This window comes from Anopheles nili, chromosome 2 (assembly GCF_943737925.1).
Source record: "Anopheles nili chromosome 2, idAnoNiliSN_F5_01, whole genome shotgun sequence".
In the NCBI taxonomy this organism is placed as follows: Eukaryota; Metazoa; Arthropoda; class Insecta; order Diptera; family Culicidae; genus Anopheles; species Anopheles nili.
The window spans coordinates 39,202,260-39,223,887 of record NC_071291.1 but is presented as its reverse complement, the minus strand read 5'-3'; the positions used below and the strand labels follow the sequence as shown (position 1 = coordinate 39,223,887).

Sequence of the window (21,628 nt, the reverse complement as noted above, 5' to 3'; positions counted from 1 at the left end):
CCCGGTTGCGGGCGCCCTTCGCGTTCACCTGTTTCTTACACCGATTGTCGCGTGTCTGTTCGCTTCACTCATGTGTCCAACTGAGCTGCATTGGCCACCGGCGTGGTTCTATCAATTACGGCTCACAGCACGAATCTCGTTATCACTCCTAAAGCTCTTAACTAATCCGTCAAATACCCACGGGAAGCGTTTCCGTTTGCTCCCTCCGGAATGGTCGGACTGGCTTTCTCGGGTGTCACGACACAAGACGGCCACGAGTCCTTCACCCGCACGGGGGTTGTGTGTGTGTGTGTGTAGTTGTGCTGCAGCACTCCTCGCGCGCCGTTTCAATGTGCTGCTTTCATAAAGTTGTTTATGATGACTTCTCGCCCACCTCGCACGCCCCGAGGGGGGCTTTTCCGACTCCTTGTGGCTCACACACACCCGCGCTTTGAGGCAACCGAACCACCACCACCACTACCACCTGCGCCGGGAGTGAAAATCAATTGAATGCCCGAAAAACTTTCGTGACCGATTTTTTCCCCGACACAGACACAGCGACAGACACAGGGTGGAAATCGTCTCTTCCGCGCGTATGTGTGTGTGTGTGTTTTTTTGGGGAGAATAACGTGCTCTCTCAAGGCTCACGATACTTCCGCACTTATTTTAGCCCCCACCAATTGCCCACGGATCATTGCCCGATCATTCTGCGAGCCAGGGATCCTGCCGTTGGTTTCACACACGCCCACACGACTTTTCCCGGAAGGGTGTTTTCCCCGCACTCTCACACACGGTCCACGGCAAACCGCAGGATAAGCAAGCGGCAGGATAAGCTTGAAATCACGGACAATCACCGCCACCACCACCACCACCGCAAGCGCACCGTACGACGACGCCCAGGACATCCGAACACGGCGACGCGATCCTTTCGACTGCCTTTCGGGCGCAATTTCTTTCACCGTGCACGGTTCGCCGCACGGGTTTTTGCGGGTGGTGGGGTCCCGTTCGATGTCCTCCTGCGAAAGGAGCAAAGGAGCGTGCTGGTGTGCGTGTGTGTGTGTGTTTCGTACCGACACCCGTACGGTGGGGTCGCGTCTTTGAGCGATGTTTTAGTTTTCCGCTCACAGGCGGCCGCGTTTTAGGTTGTTTATGATTGAAAAACTAAAACTCCCTCGCTCGCTGGGTGAGCGTGATAGCATGAATCGCTCGCCGTCTCGCTCACACACCGTACCGGTTGCGCTTGCGAAGGACGTGGCGGGGGCGGGCTGTCGGAAAATGGGAAAGTCCTTTCCACCCTCCCGGCCGACGATGCGGGCACTCCAAACGCTTTGCGGGTTGGCGCGACCCCCACTATCTATGCGCCATGCTCGCGTATTGAGGTTAGATATAAACAAAAGCCTAGTGATTGGGCCGAATGTTGTTAGGGCATTGGCTGGCGTATGTTTCGTGGAGGCGCGGAGGTTGTTTTCGCGTGGTTACCCCGCCGTAGCATAAGAACGCGCCGTCGTTTTGCCGTTCTTAACTCGCGTGGGGCGTTGGGTTTTCCACCGGAAAAGCGCTGCAATCGGTCACGTTGCGGAAGTAACGTGCTCGGTTGGGTGATTGTTACATGTGCCTTAAAGGCTGCCTTTGTGTTGGGTTGGGGTTCCTTGTCTCGTTCCTTGGTTGTTGTTTCTCTCTCAACACACTGCGCGGTAAAATGGATGTACTGCGCCCGCCATGTTGTGTCATTACGCAAAGGAAATGTTGGCATCTTGAATGGTGTTTTTAAACGGCTTTTTAGGGGTGTCCCTAGGTCAGGACGTGGGCTAGTACCGTTTAACCCACTCACTCGAAGCTGTTTCTCGTGGTGGATTGTTGTTCGGCGCTTGCTAGCCGCTTCACGTGTTGATGTCGGTTGATTTAGTTCATCCTTCGGGCCGCGGGTGTCGAAGCGGTGCAAGCAGTACCCCTGGCAGGACACCGCGAGGACGAACCAAGCCAGCAGCGAGCGTGTGTTCGTTGAATGGCCGTTTTCCAACTGCCACCGTGGGTTGTGATTAGGCACAGCCCGTCCATAGATTACGTACCGATCGTACTTTTGTTTTTTATTGTTAGTAACCCCTTTCGCCAGGCTATCGAGCGGGTTCCAGCGGGCATCCTACGTGGGTGGCTAGCTTTCGATGACGTGCACACCCGATGACGGTGCCGTGGAGCTCGGGACCGGGGGTTTTTCCGACTCGCAGACTTGGCAGCATGTGGCAGCGCTTCCGGCCGTCTGAATAGTTTCCTCGCATTCCGGCACTAAAAGTCGAGCCGGAACGGGGTTAAAGTTTCCCATCGGCTCTGAGTGTGTGTTTGTTTTGGTCGATTTTTTTTTACACCCCTGCTGTCTGGCGGGCCATCTCACATGTGCAAAGTAGGCGCCGATGAGCAGGAGCGTGAGTGAGTGTGCGTGTTTTGGGGAAATGTCTTTGGAATTTCCGGACGAACCCAGCCGACGGAAGTGTTACTTCCAAGTGCTTAAAGTTGGTTTGAATTGGCGTGAATGGTGGGAAAAGTGAAAATCGTTGGGAAATGCGCAAAGTTTGCGCTTTCCTTCGCGCCCAGGGATCCCTCCTTTCCATAAAAAAAACCCGGCTCGGGCTCGGGGGCAATGCGCATTCTTGGGAAGGTTGTACGAAAATGGGTTCACGGCGTGCACAAAATTGGCCTACATTTTTTCGTTCGCCATTTTCTATCATTAGCACCTCGTGGGCTATTTGCAGGCGCACTACACACCAGGGTGGCGCAAGCACCAGGGGGTTGGGTTTCAGCGAGTGAACCCTTCGCTGCCGCTCAACGTTGCAATTTGTGTTGCTTCTGATTAGCGAGAAGGGGGGAAAAAAATAACCCAAATGCAACGGGATTGTATCGAGAGTGAGCGATGGATTCGGTTGTTTATTTTAGCAATATCTTTGGTGCAATAATTTTGTTTCACCTTCGCGGACGCTCCTTTTGGCGCATATGCAGCCGCTCGTACAATGTTAATAAAAACATTCTTTTGCATGAAAATTACCTGCCACTCAGCCTTTTTTTTTGCTTGCTCCTAATGAAGCGAAACTGGCTCCAGTTGGTGGTACAATGTTCCACATGTTCCTCACTGCTGAACGGTGGAAGCGTAGAATCAGCAGAAAAAAAAATGTCACAGCATAATTAAAACATGAATTGTGCCAATTTCGCATCCCATTCCTCCGTTTCCGTTTGACCTTTTTGCCACCGGCCTGTTTTTATGTTCGCTATGCCTCCGTGAAGGCACTAACCAGCGTTCATGTTCGGCCTGGCCACGTGCACGAGCCCGCCAGTGTGCCATAACGAACGAAACTTTACCGCTTCACCGGGCGCAACACCAGGAATGCAGAACCGGAAGCGGTTGGGCGGAACTCAAAAAAAAAAAAGAAAATAAACTCCCCCCCACTGCAGGTTAACGAACGCTAAATCAACGGAAAATCGGTAAGCCTTGTGTGGGTGGGTGGGTGTGTGTGTGAACAAGCCTCCCTTCTTCTCGGGTGGAACCGGGCGTGTGAACGATCGGAGTTGGGGCATACTCGAGTAATTAACTCCTGCCGTTCTACCGTGGGCCAATGGAGGGTTGCGCACGGTTTGGCAGAAAGTTAATAAAATGTTGCTGTAAAACTTCACCCACGCTACCGCGCGCCAAAGGACCTGAGACTGTTCACTTTGTTGCAGTGAAGCATGGCATGGGTGAGAGAGTCTGAAGCAACTTGGCGCTTCTTCATTTGCATTACCTAAATGGCAGTGAGTGGAGTGAGTTAGACTTGGTGCCAGCATGAAGCATGGCACCAAGCGTTCAACGAACGGAACACGGAGGGGCAACGGCACACAGAACCTCGCGGTTGTCCTTATTTTGTTTGCTCGGTGTCACTTTTGCACCGGTTCGTGCATAAATTCATGTGTGCGAATGCCTGAACGGGCAATGGCAATATTGCAATCGTTTCTACCAGTGGAAAATGGGTGCAAAAAAAATAGTCGAGAAGGAAAATCCTCCCCCCAAACACACACACAAACATATACACACACAGAGAGACGTGCAGTGGTCGGGCAAGTTCAATGGCGTGATTATGCTCGCGCTCGGAAAAGAAACCAATACCGAAAATGTCCCACCCCGATGGAGCCCGGTGCCGTTGGTTCGATGTGCACGAAATAAAGGAAGTCAATGACAAAAGTTATTACCGCATGGGTGTGTCGTTTGCATTTCGATTTGGGGGACAAATTGATTTCATCCTGCCCCTGAAGGTCCTCCCACTCAAGTACTATGGGTTGGATGTCCTTTCGGTTCGGGGATTCGTTTGCATTCGTGTGTCGCGCACGTTGGATGTAGTGAGAATTTCGGTACTTTTTTGTTGTTGCTGTTTTGAAGTCAACACCCAAACAAATTTCACCAAAACAACCGCCCGAAATTACCCTCATTGCTTTTGATCAACAGCAGCGGTCTGGGAATCTCGGCTGATGAGCTTTAGATGATCCTCGCTTGGGCGAGCCTACTAAGTGATTTCGTTCAAATGAAAAGACCCACGACACGACCGATTACAGTTATCACAATTTGCTCGTTTATTGTACAGCCTGCTTTGGGTTAGCGTATGTTCTTAACCGCCGTAATGGCGGCTCGTTAACGATCGCCCGGATGCCAAACCGCCGGCTAATGGCCATCAAATGGCTTCCTTGGTTCATCTGATTGTCGGGTGGCGGGTTTTTTTCTTCTTATATTTAATTTTTCTTTTTGAGGGGCATTCGAAAGCGACACGCAACCGCCAACTACTCATACCTACTTATAATTATGCTTATGGCTAAGAAGCCGGTGAAACGTCGCGAAGGGCAAAACAAAAGGAACGAAAAGGAAACAAAAAGCTGAATCTGTGCTTTCCCGGAAACATACAATTGAATATTCAACGTCGCCCAACGTCCCCAATGTAAGAGCTGCTGTTGCGGGCCCTTAAGCCAATTATCGTGCGCAAGGACTAGCGGGCGCCCGTTTCCTACTTAAGCCTCCCCAAAACGACCTCCTCCTACTCGCAAGACCAAGACTATCGATTTGAAAGCCCACCCACGCAGCAAGCCGTGCGGTTCGGTGGTGTTTTGGAATTTTCCTTTTCCATTTCTCCCACGCCGCCTCTTCACGTTCTCGTCGGCACACTACAAAGCGCCCAGTCACGAGGACACTAGCGGCGTAATGGGCGTACTAAGACGGGATCAGGAGCGCAGCGGAACCGGATGCGCTCGGGGCCGTCCAACGACGGATGTGCTGAAGCTAGGTGACCGGTGTGCCTTCCTCGATCGGTGCGTCGGTATCAATTTTGTAAGGCCACTCGCGGTGTATCACCGGCCCGATGTCTCCGTTTAGGATGGCGATCAGCTCGTCCAAAAATCGCACGTCATCCAGATCGTCCGAGAGCTTCTTCGTGTCGGCGATCAGCCGATTTGTGGTCGCCTCGAGGGACTGGAGAAAAAATAAGGCACAAAATGAAAACCATGATCATTTTCGGACGCATCCTTGTCAACAGCTGGTGTGGCAGCTTGGATCGTCCGGTCTGCCTTACCAGTATGTCGTTGTGAAGCTCGACTGATTTGTACATGAGCGAGTGGATGTTGGTGTCGAGCTTCCCGATCTCGTCGATCTTGTCCGAGATGTCCTCGATCATGCTGGATGCGGTAGAGCTGCAGCTCGTCTGGCCGGATGAGCTGGATGAATCGAAGACGCTGGGTGTTTTGCGGCGAAAGTTCTGCAGCTGGAAGCTGTTCATGATGCTGGACTCGAGCAGCCCGAACGTGCGGTACCGTTCGTTGCGTCGTTCGGCAATGTGGCGCCATCTGTCGGTGAGGGTGGAGTCATTGTCGAAGTCCTCGCAGGATGTGACGGGGACGTGCTCGTCCGCATCATGGCTGTGGTGCTGATGATGGTGATGGTGAGGCTCAGTTTGTGCGTCACCTGAGCCCAGTTGGGTGCGATCGGGTGAACCGGTTAAACGCTTGGGCTGGTGGAACGGTGATGTGCGGAGTAGACCGCAGCAGCAGTTCACGTTGAGGTTGGTTGGGTTGATGTCCGTCTGCTCGAGCTCCTCGTACAGCGTGAGAGCGTTCTCTTCGTCCACGGATAGCGTGAACTCCAGCTTGGGCAGGCATTCCTGTAGCGTGTTCATCTGAAGATGGCCAAAACAAGCAAAATGTTTAGTACGTTGGGCTTGGTATCATAATTTTAGGCTAACAGGAAAGCAGCCGAGAAAATCCCACCATACTTGTAAAGGGTAAATGTAATGTTTATGAGAAGTAGAAATAATTTACGGTGAAAATGCTGGTGTTAAATGGGAAATGTATACAAATGGATCATTGCATATGATAATGGTTTTGTAATGACTAAAATTAGTACTCAACAGAGTATAAAAGCGGTGGTTCAGTTTGCTTTCAATCACATTTGAAGTTTGCTTGCACATCGCTACAGTTTCTCCTCGGGCAACAACAATCCATCTAGCAACAATGAAGGCCACTCTGTTCCTCTTGATCGTCGTCCTGTGCGCCGTGGCGTTGGCCGAGCCACGAAAGGAGGAATCGAAGGGAAAGAACGGCGGCAAGGGCAAGGATCGTGAAGTCTCGATGGAAGGACGTGACGGAAGCAGCGAAGAGAACCGGGGTGGAAAGGGCGAAGGCAAGCGCCAGATGCCTGGTGGCAAGGGAGGCCCCATGGGAGGACCTATGGGAGGACCCAAGGGCAAGCAACAGGGCAAGCCGAATGGCAAGGGCAAGAAGAACTGATCACTCAAACGGACTTACGGAACTAAATAAAACGAGATGTTGAACTGACAATTTCTCTGTGTACTGCGCGCTATGGAAGTGTCTCTAATAACATGAGAAAGATCACCCTTTGACAAAGACAATAAGCGATTGATAAGATTGATATCTGATTGATCATACATCGTGGTTGCTCCGTTCTCTTGACATTTGATTATTTGTTTGTAAGATTTCCATAAACGTTATGGGTATTTTAAATACCGCAATACTCTATCGTTAGTCAGCTCAGTAAGCCTTATTCATTTCATTCTTTCATACTTTCCTTATAAAAGTTTTCTACATGAACAACGTTTTCTGAATCTGTAAATGATCTTCAAATATTCTTATTCGCTAACACGAGCGAAAATAATACTCTTCAAAAACTATAGAGCTATTTCATTTGTGTACTGGAGCTATACGAATGATTCTTAACCGTAGCATTTGGAACAATAAGTAAAAAGTTGCGTGATTTAAAGCTTTTCCAGATCAGATTTAGACAATATTCGTATTATACAATCAATTCTAAACACAAAATCTGCATATTGTTACTGTGTCTACATATCCTTCCATTATGAAGTCAGGAGTGTGCTAGATATCTGGCCTATAATTTATTGCATTAATTGTACTATATTTAATAAAGCTTTTCATTCACAATCTGGTTTGGTTTATAGACGTCTTGATGAGCAGTTAGAAATCAATACTTCAAGAAATATCACCAGAATGGAGATGATGCTTAGTTTTCTACAGGACATTGCTTATAGGACATGGAACACAGATGATTGTGCGATTAGTTTCGAAATATACAGGCTTGATTTTGTGCAAAAACATTCGAGCATTGGATGTTAAAATTCAAGACGCGGATAAATGTCGAAGATTCCATTTTCCTTCTTCATCTCAAAGTCGATTGCTGAATTTAGTGTAACTACACGATCATTTCTTTTGAGAGTGAAGAGAAATGTGTTTTGTTAAGTTAATGTATCATTTTATTTCCGAGAGTCTTCAATCAGTTCCGTGGTTCATTGTTTTCCCTTTCCCTTTGCGTTTTCCTTGCCTTTTCCGGCATTCTGAGCGTGAGCTCGGCCTTCTGCACCCTTCTCCTGTCCCATCTCCTTGGGATTAGCAACACCTCCCTTCTGGGCGTTCTTGGCTCCGGCAGCAGCGTGTTCCTTTCCGTTGCCCTTGGCTTGATCCTTGCCCTGAGACTCAGGTCCGCGAGCCGAAATCGTCACAACGCACAGGACGACGACCAGGAAGAACAGAGTGGCCTTCATTGTTGTTTGTTGTAAGGTTAGCTGTTGGGCTGAGCTCAGAAAGTGTTGCTTGGCACAGAAGGCTGCGAATGATGATAAAAATCACTTCCAGCAACACTTTTATACCAAATTTTCGGTGCGATTATAAAATATGTGATTATTGTTTGGTTGATGGGAAAGTTTTTTTTTAATTTCAGAAAATTACTGAAACACATTTTACTGACATCTTCTTAATTGCAATAACGTGTCCTTATCTGCTTTATTTTTCGCTAAAAATAATTGCTCAATCCGTAAATTACTCATTTTAGCCGGAATTTTTTTTTGCCACATATAGATGATCGCATACATGGGCAAAAAATATCAATGCGCACATTATATTAGTCAAACACCGGAAGCTAAAAATAGCAATAGATTTGGTTACGAATTCCTAGAAGTATACTACATAACTATTAAAATGCAATATATTTCAAATTAAAAAAGCATATGGTATATCCTGAAATTCCCTATCATTGTCATTAATTTTCCATCAACTCAGCAACATTTCTTTGACGCTCATTTAGAACCAGCGCCCCATGCTTGATATAAAGGGATGCTGGAAGCGATTTTTACCATCATTCTTAGTCCCCTGTGCCAAGCAACATCTTTCGAATTCAGCCCAACACTTGACCTAACAACAAGCAACAATGAAGGCCACTCTGTTCTTCTTGATCGTCGTCCTGTGCGCCGTGGCGTTGGCCGAGCCACGAAAGGAGGAATCGAAGGGAAAGAACGGCGGCAAGGGCAAGGATCGTGAAGTCTCGATGGAAGGACGTGACGGAAGCAGCGAGGAGAACCGGGGAGGAAAGGGCGAAGGCAAACGCCAGATGCCTGGTGGCAAGGGAGGCCCCATGGGAGGACCTATGGGAGGACCTAAGGGCAAGCAACAGGGCAAACCGAATGGCAAGGGCAAGAAGAACTGATCGCTCAAACGGACTTACGGAACTAAATAAAACGAGATGTTGAACTGACAATTTCTCTGTGTACTACAAGCTATGGAAGGGTGTCTAAAAAAAACGACTAAGCATATTGAACTGATAGCAAAACAATATCGCTGAACATTCTATTGGTATGCAAACCATGGAGGAAACTTTAAAAAAATTTCAATTACATTAATAATGCTCCGGCAATCAGTCACACTTCACTTATTTAAAACTTTTCTTTAAGTTACGATACACAATTGATTGGAATCAATAAATTATTTATTTATATCCATATCATTGCTACTAGCAAATAGAACACTCTTAAAAGCTGCATAACTCAACATTTTACGTTTCTAGTTCTTTATTCAGACAATAATCGTGTAGTGTACCTGATTCCAGACACACTTTCTATGTAATGCTGTGTTTTTTTAATTTTTCTCTCTTTGAGTAATCAAGTGTGTTTTAAATAAAAGCTCTATAAGTCTACTAAGTCTACAATTTAATCCATTGATTTTGCTATACTTGGTCGTTTTTTTGATTCACGATCTCAAGTTATCTCTTTGAGTAGGGTTGGTGAAAAGATGAATATCGATAATGGCAGAGATATCAGGACAAAGGAGATGATGCTTGGTTTTTACAGGACATTACTTATAGGATATGTAAAAGAGATGCAGAGATTATAGGATATGTAAACCGAAGAGTTTAATATTGAAATTCACAAAGCTTATAAATGTCGACATTTCGATCCTACTCGAAGTCGATTGTTGAATTAGATGTCTCTTAACGTTCGGCGTTTGTACACGATCATTTCTTTTGTGAGTGAGGAGCAATGTGTTTTGTTAAGTTAATATATCATTTTATTTCCGAGAGTCTTCAATCATTTCCGTGGTTCATTGTTTTCCCTTTCCCTTTGCGTTTTCCTTGCCTTTTCCGGCATTCTGAGCGTGAGCTCGGCCTTCTGCACCCTTCTCCTGTCCCATCTCCTTGAGATTAGCAACACCTCCCTTCTGGGCGTTCTTGGCTCCGGCAGCAGCGTGTTCCTTTCCGTTGCCCTTGGCTTGATCCTTGCCCTGAGACTCAGGTCCACGAGCCGAAATCGTCACAACGCACAGGACGACGACCAGGAAGAACAGAGTGGCCTTCATTGTTGTTTGTTGTAAGGTTAGCTGTTGGGCTGAGCTCAGAAAGATGTTGCTTGGCACAGAAGGCTGCGAATGATGATAAAAATCACTTCCAGCAACACTTATATACCAACCAATAACCATCTAAATAACCATCTAAATGAGTGTTAAGGAAACGTTGCTCAGTTGATGGGAAATTAATGGCAATGATAGGGAATTTCAGGATATACCATATGCTTTTCAAATTCAAAATATATTGCATTTTAATAGTCAAAAATTACACAGCTACGAAATGCGTAATCGAAACTATTGATATTTACAGCTAGCTATGTTTGATTAATATAACGTGCTCATTAAAATTTTTAGCCCGTTTATGTGATCATCTATATGTGGCAAAAAATACCGGCTAAAATGAGTAATTTACCGATTCCGCAATTATTTTTAGCGAAAAATAAAAGCAAATAAGGACATTTTTTTGCAAATGGGAAGGTTTCAGGTAAATTTGTTCGAGTAGTTCTCTGAAATTAAAATAATTTTCCATCAACCAAACAATAATCACATATTTTATAATCGCACCGAAAATTTAGTATAAAAGTGTTGCTGGAAGCGATTTTTATCATCATTCGCAGCTTTCTGTGCCAAGCAACGCTTTCTGAGCTCAGCCCAACAGCTAACCTTACAACAAACAACAATGAAGGCCACTCTGTTCTTCCTGGTCGTCGTCCTGTGCGTTGTGACGATTTCGGCTCGCGGACCTGAGTCTCAGGGCAAGGATCAAGCCAAGGGCAACGGAAAGGAACACGCTGCTGCCGGAGCCAAGAACGCCCAGAAGGGAGGTGTTGCTAATCCCAAGGAGATGGGACAGGAGAAGGGTGCAGAAGGCCGAGCTCACGCTCAGAATGCCGGAAAAGGCAAGGAAAACGCAAAGGGAAAGGGAAAACAATGAACCACGGAACTGATTGAAGACTCTCGGAAATAAAATGATACATTAACTTAACAAAACACATTTCTCTTCACTCTCAAAAGAAATGATCGTGTAGTTACACTAAATTCAGCAATCGACTTTGAGATGAAGAAGGAAAATGGAATCTTCGACATTTATCCGCGTCTTGAATTTTAACATCCAATGCTCGAATGTTTTTGCACAAAATCAAGCCTGTATATTTCGAAACTAATCGCACAATCATCTGTGTTCCATGTCCTATAAGCAATGTCCTGTAGAAAACTAAGCATCATCTCCATTCTGGTGATATTTCTTGAAGTATTGATTTCTAACTGCTCATCAAGACGTCTATAAACCAAACCAGATTGTGAATGAAAAGCTTTATTAAATATAGTACAATTAATGCAATAAATTATAGGCCAGATATCTAGCACACTCCTGACTTCATAATGGAAGGATATGTAGACACAGTAACAATATGCAGATTTTGTGTTTAGAATTGATTGTATAATACGAATATTGTCTAAATCTGATCTGGAAAAGCTTTAAATCACGCAACTTTTTACTTATTGTTCCAAATGCTACGGTTAAGAATCATTCGTATAGCTCCAGTACACAAATGAAATAGCTCTATAGTTTTTGAAGAGTATTATGTTCGCTCGTGTTGGTGAATAAGAATATTTGAAGATCATTTACAGATTCAGAAAACGTTGTTCATGTAGAAAACTTTTATAAGGAAAGTATGAAAGAATGAAATAATTAAGACTTACTGAGCTGACTAACGATAGAGTATTGCGGTATTTAAAATACCCATAAAGTTTATGGAAATCTTACAAACAAACAATCAAATGACAAGAGAATGGAGCAACAACGATATATGATCAATCAGATATCAATCGCTTATTGTATTTGCCAAAACGTGATCTTCAACATGATATTAGACACACCTCCATAGCGCGCAGTACACAGAGAAATTGTCAGTTCAACATCTCGTTTTATTTAGTTCCGTAAGTCCGTTTGAGCGATCAGTTCTTCTTGCCCTTGCCATTCGGCTTGCCCTGTTGCTTGCCCTTGGATCCTCCCATAGGTCCTCCCATGGGGCCTCCCTTGCCTCCAGGCATCTGGCGTTTGCCTTCGCCTTTTCCACCGCGGTTCTCCTCGCTGCTTCCGTCACGTCCTTCCATCGAGACTTCACGATCCTTGCCCTTGCCGCCGTTCTTTCCCTTCGATTCCTCCTTTCGTGGCTCGGCCAACGCCACGGCGCACAGGACGACGACCAGGAAAAACAGAGTGGCCTTCATTGTAGCGTTATTTTTTTAATACGATACGATAAGCAGGAGCACAATTCGTTGTGTAGAAATTGTCGTATCGTTGTGGGGTTTATATACTTGTTTGGCATACGAAAAGCGTAACGTGAACACCTAATTCAATTTATTTTGAATTAAATAGTGATCAAATAATGATGTTGATCAATAGTGGTCTAAGTATTACTTAAAGTATTGCTGTTAAATATGAAATTTATTGTCCATTAACAGTATGAATGCTAGGTATTTCAGGTCATTCAGGTGATATAAAAGGGAACGCATGCGGCCGGGACATCAGTCGTGCTCAGATCAATTTGTTAGCAATGAGGATCATTCAGTTCGTTCTACTGCAGGCGCTGGCAATATTTGCCACGTATGCAAATCCTGCGCTCAGTTCAAAGGATATGCTAACATCTCTGCTAACCACCAAGAAGCCTGGATTGTCGGTGGACGTGAGACAAACCTCTCCTGTTAAACCGATTGTTGCTGTTACTCCAGCAATTGAGGCTACCAAATACGGTGGTTTTGGTTTGGATAGCAGCAAAGTAAAACCCATCGTGCCTGTGACGAACGCTGGAGGAAGTAAGCCCCAAGTTTCACCACCCTTGGTTCGAGAGGTACCTCCGATGTTCTTGCCGACGCAGAAGCTCAGCGTCCGTCCAACAACAGTGGCGTATGAGAGCGAGGAAGACGAATCGCCCAGCGAACGTGGTAATGGAAAGAAAAAGGGCCATAAAAAGCAAAACAAATCGAACGGAAAAGGAAACAGCAAATGCAAGGGTAACGGGCGAAACAAATCGAGCGGAGAGTGCCAAGATTGAGCTGATCGACCTCGAAGCGATTTGATTTGAGCACCCTCTCGGATCAAAACGAATATGTGAATAAAACTTCAAACAGTTAGACAGTACGTTTTTAATCAATTTTTCGAAAGCCGATTCGTTTTTTGTTATCATGGTCAGTTATGTTCGAGCTGTGGGTATTTGGCTACATGCTTTGTTATCAAAAGCAAGATTTGAACAAATTTTCGTACCGTTCATAATAATGACCGTTAAAAGCAATCCGTTACGTGTTTTTTTTTTGCAATAGCATTATCATCAAACTGATGGGTAGCAATCATCGGAGCTGTTGTGGATGCTTGCAATCAGAGAAATGAACAATGGGGTTGTTTAACTTTCCTTTGTAATTCATCAAATTTCAAGGTGAACATCGGCAGACCGTGGAAAAACATGAGTCACCGTGTAGGCCGAAAAATCGCAACGAACCGATTTCATTTTTTGAAAACAGCTTTTCATACTGCAGCTCCTTTTGCTCGCTCGTTTTCTCCAACAATACCAACCCAGTGTTGGAAGCGTCGGTGAAGAACAGGAACTACCGAACCATATCGCACTAAACTAATTGCCTGCGTTCGCGCATTTGTTCGTTCGAGCCGATCAGTGGCAGATGATGTGCCCGTAAAACATTTCGGGCTGCAAGAAGAACTGACTCGCACGTATTGAGGCACAAAACTCACCCACCCTGTTTGTGGGTGTTGCACGTGGGATGGTACAAACGCAACAAATGGAGTCAGCAATGGTGAATCAGCACCAAGCTCGTGGAGGCTGACGGAAGTTCGACCGAGGGTGGTAGTAAATTGAATTATTAACAGCAACATTAGATGGGCCATGACTGGTGGCACAGGGTGGCTCTTGGGGCTCGTAAGTGTTGGAAAAGTAGATTCAGTTGAAATATCAGTTTTCATTTAATTAGTTTTGAGAAGGAATTTAAAAATTACAACCACTACACTAACAGCGTTCTTTTCCGAAATGATTATATGTTCTTACTCGTCGCATTATTTTGCATATTGAAAAATCATGCTAGCACTGCATGGGTGTTGCGTGTATTATTGTCGATTGATTCACAGCAACCGTGTGATGCAATTATTTCGGAGGCACCCTGTGCCAGTGCAGCAAACTGCATGGGCCACCCGTTTCACCCGCGTTACGTACCGTATCTGCTTATCGCAGGTTTGGTGGTCAACTGATTACTGATGATCTCCGCGATCCCACGAACGAATGCTTTCAATGCAGCAGCAGCTGACCAGCGGCCAGTTGATTCACTTTGTTTCACCACACACCTTCTAGGGCACTAGAACACGTCCACGCTCTCCCTTGGAACGGGGCACATTAGCTTGAAAATGCACGATTTCTTCCATCATACTACTACCGATCGCAGAACGCGGCTTAGCACCGAGAAGCGTAACCGTTCCCCTTTTCGCTCCGAATATCACGGGCGTCTTTTGCGGGGCTTTTCCGATGCTCAGGCTTCAAGTTTCACTCTTTCACTCCTCGGTACACTGCGGGGGAGGCCACGACAGAAAAAAAATGTGCCAAAAATAAAAAAAAATAAACACCCCCCTACTAAGCGCTCTGCTCCAGTGCGATGACGCACGGATCTCAACCGGCCCGTGTCTCGAGATTGTTAGGTGCAATTTTTTCGCGATTTCACTCCGTGGCCTCCCACTCGTGGGGCCAAGAACGATGGTTGCGGGGCCACCGGTAGGCCATGGGTTGGTTTTCGGGGACGGAGACGGTACGTTTTCAACCGTCCTGTTGCTTGCTGCACCGCTGGCTGTTTCCGAAACCAAACAACGTATGACGTAAAGGACGACGCTTTTCGAAGGAAACAAAAACACCTTATCCAGCTTACGAGGATTAGATTACCGGACCGGACGCATCGGTGTCTGTTTGCCAGTGGACAGCGCCGTCCCTTAGGAAGGCGTAGAAAGGCGAACTCAAAGCCCACTGATAACACCACGCGCGGTTGGTAGTCGCGCTCGTAACTCCACAAGCAATCGCAAACACTTATCCACTTTACCGCGGGTCTCGGGTGTTCGTTCTTTTTCCCTGCAACCTCTGAGGTTACCTCACAATGCACGTTTGCGAGTTTACAACACACCAACGCGCTGCTGCTGTTGCACAAAATCGCGAGCAATTACGCGCGTACGCACACCGACCGATCGTGGCCTTTTGGGGCACGCAAAAACCACCCCTAAACTGTTCGCGATTTTTCGCGATCACGATGCACTGCCAATGCCGTCCGCGGACGTACTCCGAGCTGGACTGTCCTTCGGAAATGCGCGCGTGCGCACACACTCGCGATTGTATGTGAGTACGCAGGTGAGATCACGCCGCTATCATCATCACTCGCTCACCAACACACAGTGCGCCGTTCGAGCGCACGCTTGATGTTTGCGTGCCGGGTGGTGGTTTGGTGTTATTTTTAACCCACTGGGGGTGGGGTTCCCACCCACTGTGCCACCCACTTTACACCACTCGCGTTAGCCGCGTTATGTTGGCCCCAGAAAAACACGGCACGCTTGTTGCGCACCAACGGCGACGAGTGCTCGAGACCGATTGATTAGCCACTCGCGGGATCGAACTCGCTTTCGCGTGCGTTCCATCGCGTCTTGGGGAGGGTGAAAATGTAAGAAGCAAAAAGAAAATACGCGTGTGGTCCACCCGCTCCACCTGGGAAATCGCACCCGGTAACCCGGTAGGTAATTTCTCACTCTTTCTTTCTCGCGCGCAGCGCTCGCGATACACTGGACACCGATGGTTGGGTTTCGGCTAACAGCGTAGCCGATGGATCGATTTTCCCTCCGTGGGCACGCCACACGATAGCCGTGGAAAATGGCCCCCCCCTCACTCGAGTGGGTGAGGGCGAAAACTTACACTTTCGATACACGCTTGATCTGCGGCACAACTTGTGCTCGGGTTGTGGGCGAACAAAAAACAGAAGATACCGGCCGGTGTCTGTCTGTTTCGGCACTCGATTAGTTGGGAAAACCACGCGAGCGGTTTACGATAAGAACCTTGGAGTTTTCACTCCGAACACAACAACGTGCGGCCTGTTTCGGTGAGAGCCACGAGCGTAATGATGGTAACGATGGCTTAGTGGTTGCGGTTCTAATTGTTGGTCCATGGCCAACCCAGGGGGTGGTTCGCGCCACTCGGTTAGAAGAAACGTTAGAGAACGCTGGTGCGCTTTTCGCCCGCGCGGGTTTCGATATCCTTTTTGCTGTTTCTTGTTGTTGTTGCTGGCTTTCCACACCTTGCCACTGCCCAGCTGGGCTCGTTTCATTAAACACTTCGATTTGCTTTCATTTTGGACCGTGGAGCGCCGTGCTCAGCGCCGTGGGGTGGTATTTTCCCCACGCGTGGAATAGTGAGTTCGAGAGCACGCGATATACCACCGCGTATGATTCGCGTGCCCAAGGTGCGGCAACTTTCGTTTAATTAACAAGGGTGCTATACATTAACCAGCGTTTAATTATTATCTCTAGTTTCTTCAGCTCTCGAAAGAGGTTTAGATAATAATGAGATCGTTTCCAAATCCATTAAATACTATTATCTATTTATTGATCGAATGAAACTGAGTACCTCAAATATATCCCCAACATTCTCATGATGTTTGTTTTTAATTTTTTTCAATATAATAGTGTCACCGAGCTATTTGGTAAACCCACAGACGTTGACAAAAAACAACTAAAATCCCCATTTCCGACACTTGTTACTTCGATTTCATCCCGCAAAAAAAAACTGGTCCGCTGGTATTTTGGCCACTTGATACGCCCATTGTGCACCACGGTCTTGCGCTGATCGTATCGAGCGACCTGTTCTGGGAAATGTTACGAGCTCTCGCGGGACTTCTGCGATGCGTGGCGCGTGAAAATGAGCCGCCCTTCGCTGCCCTTGTTTTTCCACCGATTGTCCCGTACACCGTTCGATTTTCCACGGCAAGCTCCACGATTTTCGTGGGGCTTCGTTCATTATACTTTGCGTGCTCATTTGCGGAAGTCTGGAGCAGCGGGTGAGTTTTTGTTTTGCTCTCCCGAAGCTAACGACCGCGTGATGGAGACGCACCGTAAGTACGCGAAGTCGACGCGAAAAGTCATGATGAACGCCCTCTCGCCTCGTGATGGTGTGGCAGTTGCAGTCGAACTCGTTGCGAAAGGATTGAGAGTGCATTCGCCCCGCGATGTGGGTCACTTTGGCATTAATTTGTGAAGCACCGCATGTTTTGCATGGTTTCGCACATCGAGCAGTCGTAAAGCTGGTGGAATTGGATGAAAATTGTGCCCTATTGCACACTACCGGTGACCAAAATCTGAGCGGCCCTAATCGAATGTGACATAATGTCGCCAACCTTACACGGAGCGCCGTACTAATCGGATAGTAGCTTTTGATTTGATGCTTGCAAAACGAGAGACAGAGAGAGAGACAGAGAAAGAGCACAAGCTGTTAGCTGTGGGTCAGAGACACACGCCAAGGCACGTCCGGTACTGTGCCACCGTTAATTGGATTGCCCGGAATGCAGCGGACGCACGCGGCCTAATGTTACATTTCGTCTGGCTATAATTTATTCTACGACCCCGGCTAATGTGCGTTTTTCTGTCTTCCGTGCTTTTGACATGGTGCGAAAGAACCGACACAAGCGCGGAAAACCCAAACGCGTACACGTGGGCTAGTGGCAGGTGATACATTTCACGCTTATTAAAGAAATGGAGAGTATAAAGCCGACGCTCAGTGGCATGATCGCGTGATAAAATGGCAGCTTAGCGTGACCACTCGGTGGTTGCAGCGTGCAGCGAAGCGTGCACGAAAATTTGCAAAACCATCGCTTCACGGATCCGGGTGCGATGCGTTTAGCATGTGGAAATTCTCATCTCCGTTTCGCGGCTCAATTAGCGATCTGGAATGTGGTCGCGGTTGAGTAGCGAGCGAGAAAAATGAATTCACACGACGTCGGCACCGTAGCGGTAACGCCTGGTAGCATCGCGATCGAAGCTAAATATCTGGATTTTGCTTTGGATAATCAATGCGAAAGGTATCGAAAGGTTTTGTTTTTCACGAGCGCTTGCAGCTGTTAAGATATTTTTTGTGATCAAAATAGACATCTCGGCGTGTAACATCGATACAGAAAAGTCTGCAGAAGGTTTAGCTTTTATTAAACACTCTTCTGAAAGCTACCAGTGAAAATGATCGTAAATAAAGATCACGTTTATCCATACCACACATCTAAGAGACTATGTAGTCTCGATCTAAACATGTAAATGCCTCCTCAAACGTACATGGGCTTGCGAGAGGTTTTCCAAAGTGTACCATTGATCATTGATGGAAAAGAAAAATGAACTGCTCAACGATATTACAGTATATTTACATCGCTAACACTTTCAGTTTTCGTTTGCCTTTGGGGTTTCGGGTGCTTTTATTCGAACGATTCTCGCACTCAAAATGTTAATACTGCTTGCCCCAGATCACTCCAGCTCCGTGACAGCTACTGCTGCGAGGTTTCGTTTGAAGCGCTGCTGGCCGTGGTCGGTTCCTCTGAGGGCGTTTCCCAGAACGCATCGTCCTTGTGCAGCTCATGTTCTTCCAACTGACGAACTGAGGGTGATTTCAGTATCAATCCTGCGAACAAACGAACGAAATGTCCGGAATTAGCAACAAACGGATGGGTTTTTCATCGCAAACATCGACCACAAGTCAACATCTAAAAGCTAAACGACATCGAAAGACGACGACCGGTGCGTGATTGTGAACCAGTGCGAACAGCGAGGAAGCTTCGATTTTGTTAAGCACCTTTTCAGGGCCCGTCGAAAGACGACATTGGCCTTGAGCCGCATGGTGGGGTCACGCTTGGACTCCGTTTGGATTGGCTTTTGGGTTGTTGCGCTTGCCGGGACCACCCACCACAGACCATCGGCGTACTGATCTGCTTCCGGTAAAGGGTCACCGATTGGGCCCATCGCTACGATCGCTCCTACCGTTCGGTGTTGCATACGAAATTGGTTCGAATTATAGACCAGCTCACGTTTTGGCCGCTGATTTTCGCACACTTACCCGTTAGTAGACCGCCAGCGATCGCGATCAGCATCGTAAGTCCGATGGCCATCAGCTGGAAGGCACCCTGTTTGGCACCGGATCGACCATATCCCTATCACGAGCACAAAAGCCAAAGTTAGGCGTCGGTAAGCTTTCACCTTTGAAGAGCTTTACACTTACCCCGATGACGTATTCCAGCGGTTCGTTCATTTCCGTCGAGTTGGTCACGGTGTGGCTTTCCATTGCGGGGAAAATCGTCGCCAGCGAGCTGCCATAGGTTTCGGGGCTCGCGAACGTAGCGTAGATCGCGGAGAAGATGGCCGACAGGACGGCGGGCATACCGTGAAGGTTGTGCACGCCGCACGTATCCGCAATGCGCAGGTTAGACAGTATGGCAGGCTGTAAAAGGAAGCAAATAGAACCAGATTCATTTGGTGCTAGAATTCTGAGCCCGCAGGGTTTTCTCTGAAAAGAGGCGATGTTTGCCTTTGAGTTAACTTTTGAACCCCATAATTAATGTTTAACTAATTCGCGCTTTTCGCGATCGTGCAGATGGGTAACATGCATGCCCGATGCGTTAAAAATAGATCCTGCTTCTTGGTAAGCGACAGTTTCGCTTCCTGGCGAAGCAAAGTGCTAATCCGTGTGGCGCTGCAGCTCGATAATGCCGGTTTGGGATAGTGTCACCTGGCGTCGAGGTTGATCGCAAATCTTGACCGATCGCTAAATAGAGCGCTTTAAAGCTGCTTCTTATCACGTAGGTGCTAAAACGATCCAGCCTCTTCACGTTCCATGTGGTTTGGTGTGTGCGCACGGAAAGATTAGATTTTAAGCGGTTGCTAACAGCGTGCACCTTTCGGAGGGGAAAAGGGCGCTTTTGGGCGCTTTTTTTTAGCGCCATTTAGCTGCTGGTAAAAACAACAGACCACTCCATAGCCACAGAATGTGCGTAGTTAGCTGCGATAACGAGACAAGATACTCGCCGCATCCAAGCAACGTAACGTACCGTAAGGAAGCGATAACCGAGAACCGAGATGACACCTGCGATAACACCGACGATTAGCGCTCCGAACGGATGGATGAGCAGGTTACAGATCGAGCCGACGGCAACACCACCGGCAAGCGTCGAGTTCTGGACGTGCACCATGTCAAGCTTGTGTTCGTGGGACACCAACGCCGACAGGACGAAAGTGGCCACGGTCGCACCGGCCAACGACAGGTACGTGTTGATGATGGCTCGCTCCTGGTCAGCTCCATCAACCAGTGCCGAGTTGAAGCTGGGCCAGAAGATCCACAAGAAGATCGTGCCGATCATCGCGCTGATGTCCGATGAGTAGGATGATCCTTCGAGTGGGCCCGCCTTAGCTAGTTCCTTCTTTGGACGAAGCATAAAGCTCACGGCCAGCCCAAAATAGGCACCGAAGGCGTGCACCGTAATGGAACCACCAACGTCGGCAGCCTTAACCAGCTCTAGCTGCAGGTACTCGTTACCGGCGAAGATCGCGATCTCGACGATGCCCATGACAAGCAGCTGGATTGGAGTGGTACGTCCAAGCAAAGCACCCATGCTGATGAGTACGGCTGCGGCCGCAATGTCAGCTCCGATGAGGTTTTGCAGCGAGATCGGTATGATGCCGTCCTCCATCTCGTAGCAACCGCGCATGATGATGGCCCACTGGACGACGAGTGAGGCTACGAGCAGGTTCAATCCGGACGCGCTGAACCCGTATCGCTTCAGGAACGTCATGAGAAAAGCGAAGCCGGCAAAGATCATCACGTGGATGTCTTGGAAATCTGGAAAATGGATCAAGCGGGAAGTTGTAAAAGTGGCGAGCTGGTAGCCCTTGATCGCGGGGCATCTTACGTGGGTACTTGCGGAGATTACTCTCCTGGTGCGGTTCGATGGCTTTGGCTGTTTCATTCTTTACCGGCAGCAGGTCCTTAGCATAGTCGGTGCAAAACCCAAACACGATGATGAACACGACCTGCACGATTAGCAGCAGCGTATAACCGGCCGTCGAAGATCCTGGTGTGTGCATGATGGCGACGAAATTGAGCTTTCGATTCGTTCGACAGCAAAGGTCCTAGATCTCACTTAAAGTGTTGACTAAAAAAACGGGGAAATCACCGACACCGCACGCAGCTTAACCGTGGTACATTTTTATCCGCGGACCGCCAAACTTGAACTGATTTTGGTGGTGAGAACTCACCACGGTACGGTACCGGCTGGATGCTTCATTTTCCTGCCTCCGTCAGCGGGAGCTACGTGCGGTGGATGATAATGATTGCCGGCACAGTGAGAACCGGTCTCGGGGTGATGTGGGTAAAAGATTTCACTGCCAGTTCCGTAGCAAGGATACTCTAATGTGACAAATTCGTGGTAGCTTGTAACTGACACGCAACAGAAC

The 21,628-nt window shown here is 47.6% G+C and overlaps 2 protein-coding genes across 2 annotated transcripts; both read right to left on the bottom strand.

Moving 5' to 3' along the window:
* Positions 1–4,551: 4,551 nt before the first annotated feature.
* On the bottom strand, positions 4,552–6,155 carry LOC128720042 (uncharacterized). The gene is made up of 2 exons (XM_053813687.1): positions 5,556–6,155; positions 4,552–5,455 (listed from the first exon to the last, which is right to left on the bottom strand). The coding sequence occupies exons 1-2, from the start codon at positions 6,153–6,155 to the stop codon at positions 5,267–5,269; spliced, it is 789 nt and encodes a 262-aa protein (XP_053669662.1). The 3' UTR covers positions 4,552–5,266.
* A 12,146-nt stretch (positions 6,156–18,301) lies between these two features.
* On the bottom strand, positions 18,302–21,259 carry LOC128731783 (ammonium transporter Rh type A). Its single transcript, XM_053824961.1, has 5 exons — positions 21,085–21,259; positions 20,227–21,014; positions 19,401–19,619; positions 19,239–19,332; positions 18,302–18,806 (listed from the first exon to the last, which is right to left on the bottom strand). Exons 1-5 carry the CDS (start codon positions 21,257–21,259, stop codon positions 18,673–18,675), a joined length of 1,410 nt encoding a protein of 469 aa, XP_053680936.1. The 3' UTR covers positions 18,302–18,672.
* Positions 21,260–21,628: the final 369 nt, after the last annotated feature.